The 17,146-nt window shown below is 45.6% G+C and overlaps 1 protein-coding gene across 1 annotated transcript in view; it reads right to left on the reverse strand.

Moving 5' to 3' along the window:
* Positions 1–17,146, reverse strand: part of LOC147627712 (Pseudouridine synthase family protein) — a 104,450-nt gene that overhangs the window by 40,856 nt on the left and 46,448 nt on the right. Inside the window, exons 4-5 of the mRNA XM_086814664.1 lie at positions 10,390–10,468; positions 10,075–10,185 (exon numbers count right to left, since the gene is read on the reverse strand). Of these exons, the coding sequence (XP_086670790.1) occupies positions 10,075–10,185; positions 10,390–10,468 (190 nt within the window). The remainder of the gene's footprint in view (positions 1–10,074; positions 10,186–10,389; positions 10,469–17,146) is intronic.

Consider the following 17,146-nt stretch of genomic DNA (forward strand, 5'->3'; position numbering starts at 1 on the left):
ATACGACCGATATATTCGGGGTTTTGTCCCAAGAGGACAAATTGGATGGCAATAATCACTCCCTCTAGAGTTTCATGGTCCAAAATCTTCTTGTGGCCAAAGGCTTATGGGGTTATGTGTCAGGTGAAGATGTACGCCCTGTTGGCATAATGTCTATGAGTTGAGATATGCCATCTCTAAAATTGCTATAGATATTGGGCATGAAACTGAACCATTGGGCACTTGCTAGTGCCATGGGGTATTGTATCTTAGCCATATTGGCTTATGGACAGCTTTATGGACTTATGGTTCAGCCATATGGGTTCATGGACAACTTTATGTGCTTATAATTCAGCCATACAGATACATGGACAGGTTTATGGTCTTATGATTCAGCCATATGGGTTTATGGACAGCTATGTGGGCTACTGGATAAGCTATGTTGGCCGGTATCCACACGGAATATACATATCCTTAGCATTTTCATGGAGCTTTTTGATGACAACCCGGGTATATGAATTATTCAAGGTTGTATGTGGATAAATCTGGAGCATGTGCTCCCCCAAAGCTTATACATGATATTAAAATACTTCAAGGGGAAAAGCGCCGCCGTGGGGGTATGTGGTGTCAGATGTTTTATAGTTTTTTAGAATTAAGTAGCATATGTTTAAGTCCGTGACCAATTTAAGTGTTTAATTCCATTAATGGTCAAGTGTTTTGTGAAACCCCTTCTGCCCCACTCAAAGTTACAACATTAAAGCAAATACACCATTCATGGTGGGGACCCTAGAGAGCGTATTTGGGACCCAACACTATGTACTCTCTCTCTCTCTCTCTCTCTCTCTCTCTCTCTCTCTCTCTCTCTCTCAGACAGAGATCCACCCCACTCCCAGCCCCTACACAGCAGGGAATTACTCTCCAGAGAGCAGAGACACTCAGAGCCCGTAGGAGACAGAGGACACCTCGCTTTCGGACACCACGCCTATACCAGAGAGATGACAGAGATCAGAGCTCAGTTTCACAGAGAGGGTGAGGAGCAACTGGCTCGCTTCAGAGCAGACCCAGGCATGTTCTTCAGGGAGCTGTGGACACCCCTTTCATTGATGTATACCATTTTATATCCCCAGTATGGTACAGGATGGAGCTAGCTAGGTTGCATATCATGATTGTATACTCCATGCATATAGCTTTGCATTCTCCTAGTAGTAGAGCTCCATCCCCTCCCCCACTCATTGCACTTATTGCACACCCACATTCAGCTTTTTAGTTCAGTACTTTTTCAATTTGTTGGGATGACAGAGGATACCCCACACAGGTACACTGATTTGTCTCATAGGCCGAGTTCGATCTTTTGGAAGACGTTAATAAAATCTCTCTCTCTCTCTCTCTCTCTCTCTCTCTCTCTCTCTCTCTACGCATTCTTGTATACCCTACGCATATAGGTTGCATACTGAGCCTCTAGCAGTAGTGCTCCATCCATCACACCCCCCCCCCCCCACTAGCTCAGTACTTTCATAGTTTATTTCATGTTCATTTTGTCCTTTTTTTTCTGGACATCCAGAAGACATTGACAGTTGTACATTGATTTGTCTCATAGGTCAAGTTCGGCCTCTAGTAGACGTTAATACAGCTTTCTTTCTTTCTCTCTCAGCACTCTATTCTCTTCATATTGTGCTATTCATCGTCAAGAACTGCTCTACTGTTGGGATACATGGCCCGTATGGCAATTATCCATTCCAAGAATCCTTGGCAAAGGTAAGCTAAATTTCGTCCCTTTCTTGAGCAATTATACCATACACCAGAGGAAGGACAACAAACATCATCAGTTATTGCTGAAAAAACACGAGTACAAACATCAATTATTTCTACAAAAACCTTGTTAAAGAAACTGCTTGAATGCCATGGGCAGCTATGCTGTCTGGAAGTGTGGGGTGCTATGATACCTTTTCACAAAGGCAATCAACCTAGCCACCCAGACAACACTTGACTGCAAAATGAGCAAGATCCTGCAATGCACATGGACTCCAATCACTGTTGAAACAACACTTTGTGGTCCCCTACTTCGTTGAGCTACCAAGACCAACACCTTACAAGCTGCTGCAAGTAGCTACTAGTGTATGGAATAATAACAAATAAATTAGCAAAATTCTGTAAAAAGGTTCACCTTGTTAGCATTCATGGTGCCAGGATGGAGCATGTGCAAAGAGAGAGATGGAGGTTCAACTCATGACAAGTTGGTGCACAGAGATAGAGAGAGTAAGATGGAGACAGAGCTAAAGATGAGATAGCACTCCCAGTGGTTTTAGAGATGTCTCATCAGCCAGTGCATGTATTTAAGCAACTGCTAACTAAGATCCCTCGGAGGTTCAACAACTCCTTGGATCATTCGTTATTTGATGGTTATGTACAGCAGGCTGCAGCCTATCGATCATTTTATGGGCGAGTTGAACCAATCTGGCTTGCTGGCTTGGGATGGCTTTCTTAACAACATACAAAGGGTCGCTCGCCAATATGGTATTCATCATGCATTTAAAAAGAGGGAGGAGTTGTTTCGGATGCAAGAGTTGCTTGCTCTTTGCCACTGTTTGTTGACAGATAACCCGAGCAATGATCGTATACTCTCTTTGGCAACATTTCTGGCTTAGACAATGGCTGATTTGCAGCCAACATAGGTGAAATTGAGAACTATAAATGAGAGTTTGCATGACCACAATTGCCAAACACGTGAATTTTTTCATCCCTTGCATGCTTCGTATGCTCGGGAAAATGTGGTGAGACTTCAAACTTCAGAAGGCAACATTGTAACTGAACCTCGGAGCATCGTTGATATGTGCTGGCAATACTATGCTGAACTTTTGGGTCCACATGAGTTGCTTGATGATCATGTCAAAGGAACTCGTGCCACTTTCTTTGAGTTGATTACACAGCAAGTTCCGGATGCACTGGCTTCTAAGCTAGAAGCAAATATATCAGAAGAAGAGGTGGGTGCTGTCTTGACACATTTGCCAAACGATAGAAGCCCCGGTTACGATGGTCTTACTAATGAGTTCTTTATTAAATATGCTGACTAATTGAAGGATCCTTTGGCGGTTGTATGTCAGAAAGTATGGCACTCAGGATGCATGCCAGACTCTTGGAAACTTGGGCTGATTAAATTGCTGCCTAAAATACCCTCGCCATTCACCTTCAAACATTGGAGGCCTATTTCGTTGATGGGGGGCCATGTATGAAATATTTGCAAAGGTCCTGGCAAACCGTCTTTACAAGTGTTTGCCAACATTCATACATCCGGCACAATATGGATTTATCAAGGAACGAAACATTTTGCATAACATACTTAATGTTCAGCTGGGTATAGACTATGCAAAATATGCACATCAAGAGATTGTCATGGTTCAGCTGGATCTCGAGAAGGCTTTTGATCATCTTAGTTGGTCCTTCCTTGCAAAGCCGATGAGCGTTATGGGCTTTGGTCCACGCATGTCCAGATTGATTTTCACGATTGGTCTTGGGTCTCAATCCCGAGTTATGACCAATGGCAGGGCCACGAATCCGATAGCTCTCACCCGATCAGTCAAACAAGGATGTCCATTGAGCCCTCTGTTGTTTGCTCTTGCTACACATCCAATGTTAACTATGCTCTCGCATTTGGCCACTAATGGAGAGCTCTTTGCACTTTCGTTGCCTTTTGGACAACAATTTGTTGGGCAGGCACTTGCTGATGATTCCTTTATGTTTCTCAAGGCTGATAAGCATAACTTGCATAAGGCGATGGATGCTTGGTCTTTGTTTGCTACAACCTTGGGTTTGTGTATTAATGTGTGCAAATCAGCCCTCATTTCATGCATAGAGAGGGATATCTATGCTCTTGGTTGGCAGGGGGAGATTGTGTCACGTGGGACTGTCACCGAACATTTGGGGTATCCGATTGGGGTTTATGTCACTCGAAAGCAGCTCATTCACTAGATTTTAGGCAAAATTGCAAATAAGTCTGTCTATTGGAAATCCCAGGCTTGGCCTTTCAATGTTAGACTTAAAGCTGCACAAGCAATAACGCTTCCGATGGTGTCTTACTTCCTGCCTTTGCTGCCGTGGACCAACAAAACATTGACTGCACTTGTGTAGCCTATTCATTTCATGCTTTGGAAAAAGAATATTTCCCAAGTTGGCTTGCATTGGGTTTCTTGGGAACACATTTGTATGCCGAAGAGAATGGGAGGTGTAGCTATATTGGATGTGCAAATGCACATGGTAGCAAGAAGATGGTCTCTTCTCCAGGATGTATGTGCTTGTTCTGGGCAGCAGCCATGGATTGATATTGTAACATTCCTTATAGAGGATACGGCCATACATCATGGTAATACCCATATTCAAGCTTCATGGTGGCATGTGGTTAATGCGGATCAACATATTAAAATTCGGTCTTCGCCCATACTTCACCACCTTGTAGCTTCATGGCACGAGGTATTGCAAATGGCAACTTGGAGATCTCCGGACTCCCGCCGCCAAGCTAATTCCTTTCAATCAGAGATTCTGGCTACATCGCATTTGATCACATGGTCTGACAAGCAAGAAATCCGCCCCAAATTCAACCGCATGGCCAGATTGCGTGTGGTGTGTTTGTCTGACATTATGCTTGCCTCACAAAACAGGCTGATTTCCTTCCGATCAGCGAGGCGCCTCTTTCATGTCCCACGTGGATATAGGGAGATTTGGGATCAGTTTGCAGAGTTGCATGGCTGCTTTTGGGCCCATTCCAGATCTACATCAGTCAAATCCATGGGAGGATTGGGCATTATTGGGACATGTGACTCTTTTGCATGCTTCCGCAAATGATGTTTATCACATGCAGATCAAAAAGAAATCGTGGATGCATCAGCATGCAAATAAAACATGGCATTTACGAAAAACAGCTTCTTGGTAGCAAACGACAGTGTTTCGGGGATGGCACTCAGCCCTTCCCTTCAAGGCCAAGGTCTTCATCTGGTGGGTGATGATTGGTGGGCTGCCATTAGTGGATGCTCTTCATAAAAGACACATCTCTGATGGTACATGCTTCTTCTGCACTACCTCCCCGGAGAATAGTCACCATAGGTTCCTCATGTGTCCAATGGCCAGACATACTTGGACATATCTTTCAGCTATCCGGAGATCCATGACATCTGCTACACTAACTCCACGTCAGCGGGTTTTCGGGCAGCAACATGACCACCATCCTCAACACTTTGACATGCTCTTTGATTTCATGAGATTCTCGGGTTTATGGCATAACTGGACGATGAGGAATGCTTTCCTCTTTGATGCTCAGCATGGAGTTCATGGCCATGTAGGCCGTCTGCGAGGGCTACTTTTATGGCAGATTTCATCTTTGGTGTCGCCAATCATCTCACTAGGGAGCATGCTGATCCCTGGTGTGCAGCTATGCATACAGTGTTATTGCCTCCTCGACAGAGAGCTTGAGAGGCTTGCTCTTGTGGCTGCTCTTGCGGCAGCTCTTTTCCTTGGTGTTTGCTAGATGTCTTACCAGGGAGCAGGCTCATCCTTGGTCTACAACTATACGCACAGCATCCTTGCCACTCCTAGTTGCACGTTCTTGTTTGGTGGCCATGCGGCCTGATTTTGTACATGTTTGTTACCGATCATGCGACCTTCTGTATGTTGTTTTTTCGAAATTAATATATATTACCCATTACGAAAAGAAAAAAAAAAGATGAGATGGCAAACATGAGAGAGAGATTGCAACACTTAAATGATGCTCAATGTTAATAGAACCACCCAAGTGTTAGCACATTCATCCCCAGTTTCTGCCCATTTCTGGTGTCCTTTTGGTCCCTTTTGCATGGCCCTTGATTGTGGGCTGGCCACCCCTATTTTACATATTTTTCTGGGATTTTTCCCAGCCTGTTTGGTATTTTCACAGTCGGCCAGCTCTCCTCACCTATAAATAGGTGGGGCTGGCCTCTCACTTTTCATTCAGTCTTGTACATATTTTGCTCCCTCACTTATGAGACTTCTAGTGTCTCTTGCTTGGGACTGTTTTGCTTCAGTATATTCAGCATAGTTGCTCCATATCTCTCTCTCTCTTGCACTCTCTATTCAGCACACTCTAGTGCCACTTTGCTTCCGCTCTGTGCACTCTTTCATGGTATCATCGCTCCCGGTTCAGCGACTCCTTTGCTGCCCCAGATTCAGCCCTACTTGAGCACCCTCTCCTCTGCGTTTTTTCTCAGATTTGCACCCCCTTTGCTGCTGCGTTTTCTGGACAGCACCTGCTGGTCACTTCTCCTTCAGATTGGCTTCACCGATTGCAGCCATCAGGTACTTTCTGATCAGCGTTTTCTTTCCACGTGGAGGTTGGACATAGGCGGCCTGTTTTTCAGGACAGCAGCCCTTCTTGTGCTGCGTTTTCCTCTCCAGTGGTCCTTTCCCTTTGCAGAGGGGGTCTGTGGTGATTCGGGCTTTGGTGGCACTCTTGGTACCTTTGGAGGACAGTTCTTCTTCTGAGATTGTGCATTTTTTTTTAGGAGAGCCCAAGCTACTGTCCTTGTTGTTGCCTTTCCCTCTTGCACCCTCTTACAACATATTCCCAGGCCCTGTGCGGCTGCCTTTCCTCTCTATATCAAATCTGCATTTTTTTGTTTCCCTCTTCCGGTGACCTCAAGGTTGGAGGTACAGTCGACAGAAGCTTCTCCGTTTTTTTGCTACAGGAGGATTTTCGGGTGCTGTCTAGCCTCTTAGGGCTGCGTTTTGGTGGAAGGAAGGGCCCTATATCAGCGTTTTCTGATTTGGACAGTTTTATCTTATGAGGGTTGGTCCTATTGATTGGATCAATGATGACAACTTCAGATTTGGCTCCCGTACCACTCTCTTGTTATTTCCTAGATGAGGCAGACAAGTTGGATGGTGGTAGCTTTCAATCATGGAAGTTGCAAGTTACTTCTATTCTCAGGGAGTATGGTTTGATGGAGTTTCTCTCGTACAAGAATCGGTGCTTGTCGGACCTTGCCTCTGCAGAGGATAAGTGTCGGTGGAGGAAGACTGACGGACAAATCTATGGCTTTATCCTCCTGAATTTTCAGGATTCGATTCTTCGACACTTCATCTATGCTCCTGATGATGCTTCTACTTTCTATGTGTGGCAATTGCTTTGTGACCTTGTTGGTGATGCCAGTGATCGACAGATGGTTTCTACTTTTGGGTGCTATGCAACCAGTGATCTTGTGGATACTTCTTTTGGAGATGTTCCTGCAACGAAGGATAGTGGGCCAATTTTGCTCACTGCATCTGAGGAGTTTGTTTCTCCTATTGCCCTGCCTTCAGTTTCTGTGCATACTTCTCCTTTGCCAGGATGATTTATCTGGTAATGTTTTTGAGGAAGTTTGTGGGCTATCTTTGCTCACAGCTTTTGAGGGGGATTTGTCTCCTATTGCTTCGCCTCCGACTCTTTCTTCGACAACCAGTGACCAAGATGTGTTGCTGGTCCCTTTGCCTTCTATGGAGGAGCCTACTTCTACGTTGTGTGATGCTATTGAGGAGGCTACTTCAGTTACCACTACTATGAATGTTCCTATTTCCCTTTGTGTGAGGATTTTGGATTGTGGTCAGGTGTGTCCGTGACCGTGCCTGGGGCACAGTGGTGTACTTCCAGGGCTTGAAGGATTGGGATTTGGATTTGGTTGGGCTTGTGGAGTCCCGACATTAGTTTTCAAAGGGGGCAGTTGAGTTCTTACATCTCGCGATGCCAACCTTCGAGGAGGGTGCTATTGTACAGCATTTGGCTACTCTTGGTACAGAGGTGGAGCAATTTCTTTCGAGGGTATTATCTTCTTGGAGCTACAGGCTTCTAGGGATTCCTGTGACACTGTGTTTTCAGTTGGGTTTGGCACCGATCTTTGGAGCAGCACGATGCAAGCTACATGGTTGTTCTCTTCTAGAGAAGCAGTGTACCTGGCAGCTTGTTCTGTTGCTTTTGTAGCTAAGTTTTTGTGGAGCTTGCTTGTGGAGCTTTCCTGGTACCTGTTGTTGCTGCATTCTTTTGTCTTTGACAGAGGACAAGTTCTTCGGCTTCTCGGAGTATGTTCAGCATCTGGTGCTGAGAGGGGGTGTTAGCACATTCATCCCCAGTTTCTGCCCATTTCTGGTCTCCTTTTGGTTCCTTTTGCATGGCCCTTGATTGTGGGCTGGCCACCCCTGTTTTACATATTTTTCTGGGAATTTTCCCAGCTTGTTTGGTATTTTCACAGTCGGCCAGCTCCTCTGCTCCAGTCGGCCAGCTCTCCTCACCTATAAATAGGTGGGGCTAGCCTCTCACTTTTCATTCAATCTTGTACATATTTTGCTCCCTCACGTATGAGACTTCTAGTGTCTCTTGCTTGGGACTGTTTTGTTTCAATATATTCAGCATAGTTGCTCCATATCTCTCTCTCTCTCTTGCACTCTCTATTCAGCACACTCTAGTGCCACTTTGCTTCCGCTCTGTGCACTCTTTCACCAAGTACATGCTTTTATTGGCATCAAGCCTTATCTGTTGACCAAAACCTAATAAGGGTTGTTCACACCCAAAGAGGGTGTTCAACCAACTAAGAAGTGTGAGAAGAAGAAGGGTGACTAAATTACATTAGGAGTATGTGAAGATTGATGTGATGTGGTTTCACAATGGCAAAGGAGTCTCTTTTTGTGCTCGTGGGGATGCTTTGCCATTGACCATGGGAGGAATGGTAACCACCAAAAATTGTAGCAAAAATTACCTTCATAAGAAATACCCAACAAACCCCCCTTCGGAGGGATAGAGGTGATGCCTAACAAACTTTCATTAGTCGTCACAGTGATATGGACTCTAAACTGCAATCACATGATACAAAATAACACCGTGATGCCGACACCCGAACTCTCATGCCGAGCGTGGTATAAGATCTTGACCACTATAGATGACAGCCTGCATCAATAATCGCTGATGGCTGCCCCTTCTGTCTACTGAGCTGGCTGGATGTATAGGCGACAAAGAAACAGCCTGTTATGAGGGTTTTCTGCGGGCTGAGGGGTGGCCAATCTGTGTGTTAGCACCTGGGCGTCAGGATGGCTGCATTTTCACATGTAGACCCTTCTTGGCATGTGTGTTTTGCTGTTCCCCACCTGTTGGTCTTCTTGAAGCCGCGCTAGCAACTTGGCTGCCTGCATTAGTGCCCTAGCTGCCCTAGAGCTGATGGTGATGTGGACAGCAGGCGACTCATGGAGAGGTACACGGGGCAGCGAAGATGAGAAAACGCATAGGGGGCAGATCTGATGAGATACCGCACAGTTCAGAAAAAATGCAGCAGCAAAAACGCAGAGAGGACATGTGAAGCATAGCTCAAGTGACTAAGGTGGCTATGACACCATGTTAGCATTCATGGTGCCAGGATGGAGCATGTGTGGGAAGTTCAACTCATGACAAGTTGGTGCACAGACATAGAGAGATAGAGAGAGAAAAAGGGAGAGAGAGATAGAGATGAGATAGCAAACAACAGAGCAAGATTGCACGACTCAAATGATGTGCTTGATATTAACAGAACCACCCAAGCACATGCTTTTATAGGCATCAAGCCTTATCCTTTGACCAAAACCTAATATGGGTTGTTCACACCCAAAGAGGGTATTCACAAAATACCCAACACACCTGAGGTCACCTGAACTAGAGCCATGATCTAGACCTCACTTCGTGTAGGGTTTCCCTCATGGCATAGTTTGTTGTAAAGACTCTACAATATATAGGCCTTTCACTAGATCCTTGGGAGATAAAGAAGACCCTTTTATCCTACATGCTAAGCAAGCCATTCTTTGCCTCACTCAACCCGTTTTTCCACAAGTCCAAATGCAATGCTGGATAGTCTCAACTAGGGCTGAGACTCAAATTCCTCAGAATAACACTGCATGATCCAACTTTTTTTTTTAAATGCATGAGTGCATAGTAATGTATCTTGTTTGTGAGCTACCATCTCCACATTATGTTCTTCTACTTAAAAAATTTAGGATTTCAACCTTAACCAAGGCACCTTTGCAATACTATTCTAATGACAAGGAAAAAGCAAGAGCCATCCCAGAGAGAGGTGGTAAGACCTTGATAGCAGAGAACATGGGCGGAATCTGCATAATTTCACCTATAAAGGCTTCTTTTGCATTATGTATATGAGTGTCTGTAATGTGCTCCCAAGGTTTTCGCTCATTCACCTGAACAACACGGTGCATTTGAAAGCATCAAACCAGCCTTTTTTAAGTAGTCATTGCTACAATTCCATCTACACTCATTTGAAACCAGCAACTGTTGGAACTTATTTCAAAAACTGCAAGTATAAGCTCCCAATTCCAAAATAGATCTTGTAAAAGGCACTCATATTAACTTCAAAAACCTTGCGGTAGTCTAGAAGTTCTTACCAGTGAGTCCGCATCACACGAAGATGTTGCTTCTCCTAGCCGAAATGTTCCAGTGTAAACTTTGATCAGTGCTTGATAGCTGCATACAAAGAATCGGATTTCTGATTGTGATTGCAAGTAGGATATAATGTACTCTTAAAAGTTATGTATTCAATGGAGTGTCTCCACATCCAAGGTAATGAAAAAAATTGAGGTAAGGGGAGCTTTTCAATTTTATCTGTCTAACTTTGACGTGTCACTTGTTGATTGTATAAACTGTAGAGTGAGAGAAAATTTACAGCAGAATGGCCAGCAGTAGGGAGCCCAAACAATGGAGTTTTCCCACTTTGGGCACTCAAAGGCCCTTTTCACATGCACAACCCTTGGCCCAGGCTTGGACAACTGGCCAAGACTAGAGTTGCTTATGGGTTGTAAACAAGCCCTAAAACATTCAAACATGCCCACCCCTGTGGTTCCCTGCCGATAATTGAAATCTTCCCAAATCAATGTCCAAAGCCTTATCCGATTGTTCTCAGGCTATCACTCTCCTAGGTCTTTGCCTCCATTGTTATGTCTCGTGCTTGGACATAATGAGGCTAGTGATTAGAGCCTGGCCAGACACAGTTTACATAGCAGTGTGAACTAGCCATTGGGCTATATAGTTCGGATTGTGGCTCATTTGTAAGCAAGTTCAGTGGTGGACTCTACCTTGGGAGAGGGGAACCCAACTTGTGCTAGCCCAATAGCTACTCGCACCAGTGACGGTCATGAGGATTGGAGATGGGAACCCAACTTGTGTTAGGCCAATAGCTACTCGGACCAGTGACGGTCGTGAGGATTGGAGGTGCATGGTATGGGAAGTGCATGCCTTGAGGAAGCGGGCCTGCTATGGTTGCCTTCATCTCTAGCTCTGGGGTGGCTTACCACTGCGGGTGAGCGCTAGCTGAACCCCTTTACTTTCCCTAAGTTCGTGTGATTGTGTGTTGGTCAGATGTGCATGATTACAGTGGCTTGGACGTGCTTCTTGGGTATTACTTGGCATGTTTCATCCATGCACAGAACTCTCCTATCACAGGCCTGCACCTACCCTATCCTAGTGTATTCTCGTTTATTTGTACATTCAATGGCCTTGCATCTCTCTTAAGTACACTGCTCCAATAGGCAAGACACATGCATCCTAGCCCTTACACATGTGACATCCCCTCCTCAACTTCAAATAGATGGGTAAGTGTCAGGTTGGACACTCCTCCAAGGTCAGGATCTTGGATTCGATCTAGTCCATCTTCAAATCGTCAGTCTGTAACAATAACCAATCCTTCTAGTGTCTATTTCCACTTTCAGCAGTTCTGGTGCTCCTGAAAACCTTGCAACTGGAAGCTGTTATGCGAAGTCTTCGAAATCTGTTGTTTTGCCAAAAGCTGGGCTGGATTCATTTCACATCCAAAATTAACCTTAAGATAAGAGGAAGTTTTACCAGATGTATTTGCCTTAGTGGCTTGAAGAACTGAACAGATACTCGACCGTAAGCATGTGCAAGCACATAGCTACAGAGAGCAAATGAATTTTAACTTCCATACAAAAAAATTCACTATGGAAAACTAGCCCTAAAAACAAGCTTGGGAACTTTTGTTACATAATTGCCAAAGGCAAAGCCAATCTAGGATTGACATGGCATGTTCGTGGTACTAGTGACCAAGGGCTAACAATCCAAAATCCTTGAGATCTAGTGCTGTGAATGTAAACAATGTTTTATGGGCTTGCCTTTTGATATTAGAATTGCAGGATTGCAAATTTTCTTGCTGTTCTGATAGTAAATTTGCATCTCTAGGGAAAACAGCAAGCCATAAATGCATTTGTAATTCAAACAAGCCAGAACCCCTGTTGTGAGCTCCTGTACCTGGACACTCACAAACCCCCAACCCCTACAGGGGGTTGACTGTTGGCTGATCCACCCCCCAACCCCCTGAACACTCACAAACCACCAACCCTCACAGGTTGGGGGGTGGCTGATCTGCACCAGGTCACCAAGCTCCATGGACAGCTTTATGCACTTGAAGTCCCTAGATATCAAGCCAAGCTTGGAGATTGGGACCCACCAAACCGAGGAATTGTAACCAAGGTCAAGGAAGAGTTGCAAGAGACAGTCAAGCAAATTAAGACAAAGTCGCAGCTGAAATTGAGGAGCGAAGGAGGAGGGTTCGCTGATTCAGTACTCTCTGGTCTGGGGAGGATGGCAGCAGCCAGATCAGAGCAAAGGTCTCCTGACGCACTCTTCTTCTGTCTCTACACCAGGGAGGCCTTGGCATCATCAACCTGAAGACAAAGCAGAGCTGTACAATGCCATCTTATGGTTCGTGGACTCCCATCTCAGTGAAAGGATTCCTATCCCCCCAGCTTGTACCCCCACCAAATTGCAAAGTTCGCTAGTAGCCTGCTGAGCTCATGGAAAAAGCTCAAAACGAAAAGAGAATTTTACACATCCTAGGCTCTGACATGATTGTAAGACTAATAGTGCTGTGAAAGTACTAACAGAGAGAGAAGTGCATCACAAGACTTGCAGACAACAATCACACACAAGTAACCTAGTATTATATACAGAATACGTACAACTAACTGTTTTGACGTACAAATGATGATGAAACTGCTAAAGTCAGCCGAAGTTGCAGAAGCAGGCTGTTGTTTAGAAGCAAACACTGGATGCCAAATCCTTTTCCTTCACTCTTCCAATTGCCTCTGGACTTTCTTGCTGGAGAGGCCTGAGTGCAGAATACTTCATGATGAATGAGGGGGCTGGGGCACCTTTATATAGGGCCTTATGGGGGCATTTTTTTCAAATGATGCAACTCCTGTACACCCAATGTTAGGAGGACAAATGAGCACAACAAGCACAGAAAGACCAAGAAGATCATGAACAACAAGCTCGCGAAGACCGGGAAGACAATAACCGATGGGATTCACAAGACCAAGAGGCCACCTGGGAAGCACGGAAGGCTAAGTACTATCAAAAACAAGAGGCCACCCAAGAGGGCCGTTCAAGAAGAATGCAAGGCACAATACTAGAAGAAACAGGGTGAACATGAAGCCAAGGACCAGCAAGCCCAGCAAGATAGAGAACTGTCACATGCGTGAAAGCTCTGTGTACCTTCTTTCAGCCCTAAGTATGCTGAATAGGAACCTTGATGCAAGACACCAACAAATGTCAAAGAGAGAGAGAGAGAGAGAGAGAAAGAGAGAGAGAGAGAGAAAGAGCTGTATTTTCAGTATACTAAACGGTACAAAAGATGTCAATATGACCATACAAAATCTGTAGCCTTTTGTCACGTGCATCGCGCACTTGGATGCCATGTGGACATATTTGAACAGAAGGTGCAAGACCTGGGGTGGAAACTGGTCCCATGTGAGCCCTAGTCCGGGACGAGTCAGCCAGGGTTGCACTCTAAGCGTCCAAGGTCCCGTCACCGGACGAGTGAGAGCCCCAGGAGGTACATCACAGAAGATTTCCAGCACTATTGGGGTGAAACAGGGCTGCCCTCTATCGCCCACTCTTTTCGGCCTCTACATTGATGAGATTTCGAGCTTCATTGATGGATTAGGCAGGGCTGGTCCCACACTGGCAGGCATATTGATCCCCATACTACTTTACATCGTCCTCCTCTCAGACTCAGCCGAAGGGCTTCAGAGACAGTCGGATGCCTTACATGACTTTTGCACTCAGCGGGACCTCTCTGTTAACCTTGATAAAACCAAGGTAATGGTCTTCAATACCCCTCGCCCCTTCACATCCAGATTGAGCTTCACATATAGAGGGGATCCTGTGGAGATTGTCTCATCCTATGTCTACATTGGTGTCACTTTCAGTGGCCCATGCTTTACCATGGTTCCCGCAGCACATGCCAGAGTGACGCGGGGATATGCAGCCTTGAGCTTACTTGAGCGGCAGTGCTTCCAGGCACATTTCCAGGAGCCCATGATGAAGGGCTGGCCTTTTGACACCCTCGTCACACCAGCCTTGATGTATATGGAGCAGCCTTCTGAGGCCAGATTTATCTGATGAGGATTGGCAGCGAGTTGAGAGGCCCGAGGTCATGTTGTTCTCCCGTATGATCCGCAGCAAACCATCAGTCCCACACCAGATTATCCAGGCAGAGTTTGCTGCAGCCACGATCGTAGTGGATGCACTCTTCGAGATAGTCACATACCTCCATCGCATCAGTCACATGGATCCCTACAGGTACCCGAGGCTTGCCCTGGAGTCCTCCACACAGCTAGCACTTGACGGGCACTCTGGAGTATGGTATGCACTAGTTTCCACTTGGTTCTCAATATATGGGCTCTGCATGGACCACCTACCCCCCCTTCAGTACAGTCTGGACTCCCCTTTTCTCCAGCTGTCTCACGAGGATACCAACCGGGTCATCCAGCTAGATCTTCTCAGCCTCTACACACATTGCACATGGATCACACCTCCGGAGCTCCCCACCACGAAGATGCACTTCTACAGAGATCACTCCCTCACACTCACTGAGGATGGATTCATCCAGCAGCCGGGCTACTTGAGTGTTCACATGTCCCATGCCATGCAGATTGCGATTGGCCAGATACGGGTTTCATCCCACCGCCTCAGAGTGGAGACAGGTAGAGCTGAGCGCATCTTCAGAGCCGGGAAGCTCATACGGAGACCCAAAGAGGAGAGGATCTGCCGACTATGCCACACAGAGGTTGAGACAGACGAGCATTACATATGCCGCTGCCCAATATACTATGAGATCCGCGGGACGTTTCACTGTCTATTTCGTGAGGGATTCGGTCCACTCTCCAAGATCATTGACTTCTAGGACCAGCGTTGCCTGGGCCTCTTCCTGCTTGAGCTCCGCAGACACAGGGACACCTTCTTGAGAGAGCCTCAGCCCCAGCCACCCCGCCCCCTCCCTCACCAGCCAACCATCACCAGTTTCTTCCGGACCCAAGAGGTGGAGGACACCGACATATTGGATCTTGTGGACCCTCCACGAGCTGCTCTGGACCTACCTCGCCCATGAGGAGTTACCTCGGACCGAGCCTCTGCCCTCCAGTGTGCCCGGCACCTTGGACCCCCCATCGGCCACAATCACCGCATCAGCTCCAGATCCAGGACATGCTCCACCGCCATCGAGCTACCTTTTCACGTGACATAGCTGAGGGAGACCTCTCGACCATACTCATTAGCCCCATGCTTGATATTTTGGAGAGTGGTATACCATCTACTCGGAGCTGATGTTGCTCTCATGTTTCTATGTTCTTAGTATTCCATGATGAGTTTCCATGGATAGTTTTGTATCACCCCAGTGAGATATCTATATATATATACCTAGATGAATCCAAGAACATGCCCAAATTCACCTTTTAGGAACGTGCATGTTATATACTCATGGTAGTCAACCCACAAGACTATATAACTATCAACTCCATTATGCATAGTATGGACTAGATACTACGACATCCCCACTAACGTCATTAGTGCCCAATAGTGGGTGTAGAACTCTGTATCAAGATATGCTCTCACACACACAATCCACACACACACACACACACACACACATAAGAGCATATATTCACACAAAGCCCTTCGTACTGAGTTTTATTTATGTTTTCTTTCTGTTTTATTTTCCATTCCATGATGAGATATGCCATGGACATTATTATATCACTTTGGTCTCATAGGCCCATTGGGTCTTTAGTAGACGATTAATATCTCTCTTTTTTTTTCGTGAAATGGTGTTTTATATTATGATTAATCTCTCTCTCTCTCTCTCTCTCTCTCTCTCTCTCTCTCTCTTGTGTGTTATCTTCGTCACGAAAGATTGCTGAATTCTGAACATTGGAAGTTACCGATTCTATCCATCGATGTTACATTGGTATCAGAGCCTTCTTCAAGCATGAAGATTCAGCAAGAAAACCAGGAAAAAAGAGAAAAAATTTCGCCTATGTGGTTGGTTTCTAGACTCCGGAGGACCACCCCTTTCGGTCTAACTCCTGTCCCTAGAAGAACGCTTGATTTTTAGCCTCCGTAAAATCTCCCACACGCATAGTGGATGGTTTTATTGCGTTCCAAAAAGGAAGTGCATATTCTCACTATGGTGAGCTTTGACAAAGAGAGAGAACAAAGAACTTCGAAACAAGGAACAGCATGTAGTCCTTCAAGGGCAGCAGACATGAGTGTGCACAACATGATCCAGATGATGATGCAAGCAATCGCAGACCAGAGCACCAAATTGGAAAAAGTAAAAGGTGTAGATCTTGGCCCTAGAAGAAAGAACCCGTTTCTAACTCCTTTTTTCTCTATCTCCTCCTCTCTACTTCTCTTTTTCGCATCCCGATAACAAATCCCCTTCCCGACAACCCTTCTAAAGGGTTACTACCGCAATCGAGTTCGATACTCGAGTTGCAGATGCAAGCATTCGAGATTCGATTGATGGAAGACCGTGCAACAGCATCCCATGCTGCTTCACACAAAGACACTAGGCAACGCATGAAGCACGAAAAATTTATTGCGGCCTTAGACACAAGAGAAACACCAGCTTCTTCCTCAAGTCATCCTCCCGAGAGGATGAACTTCAATATAAGTATAATGGTAAACTGGACCCCACGACCCTTTATTCCTAGTTGCATCAATTTGAAGCTTATTTTGCTGCTATGAGAAAAAATGATAGTGACGTATTAATGTTGGCTAGTTAGTATTTAGAAGGTGAGGCCATTCCATGGTGGACCTAGTGGGCTCACGCCCACACCAGATTAAGTA

The sequence above is a fragment of the Cibotium barometz genome, chromosome 20 (genome assembly GCF_041138505.1).
Source record: "Cibotium barometz isolate CiBa-2024 chromosome 20, ASM4113850v1, whole genome shotgun sequence".
NCBI classification, from domain to species: domain Eukaryota; kingdom Viridiplantae; phylum Streptophyta; class Polypodiopsida; order Cyatheales; family Cibotiaceae; genus Cibotium; species Cibotium barometz.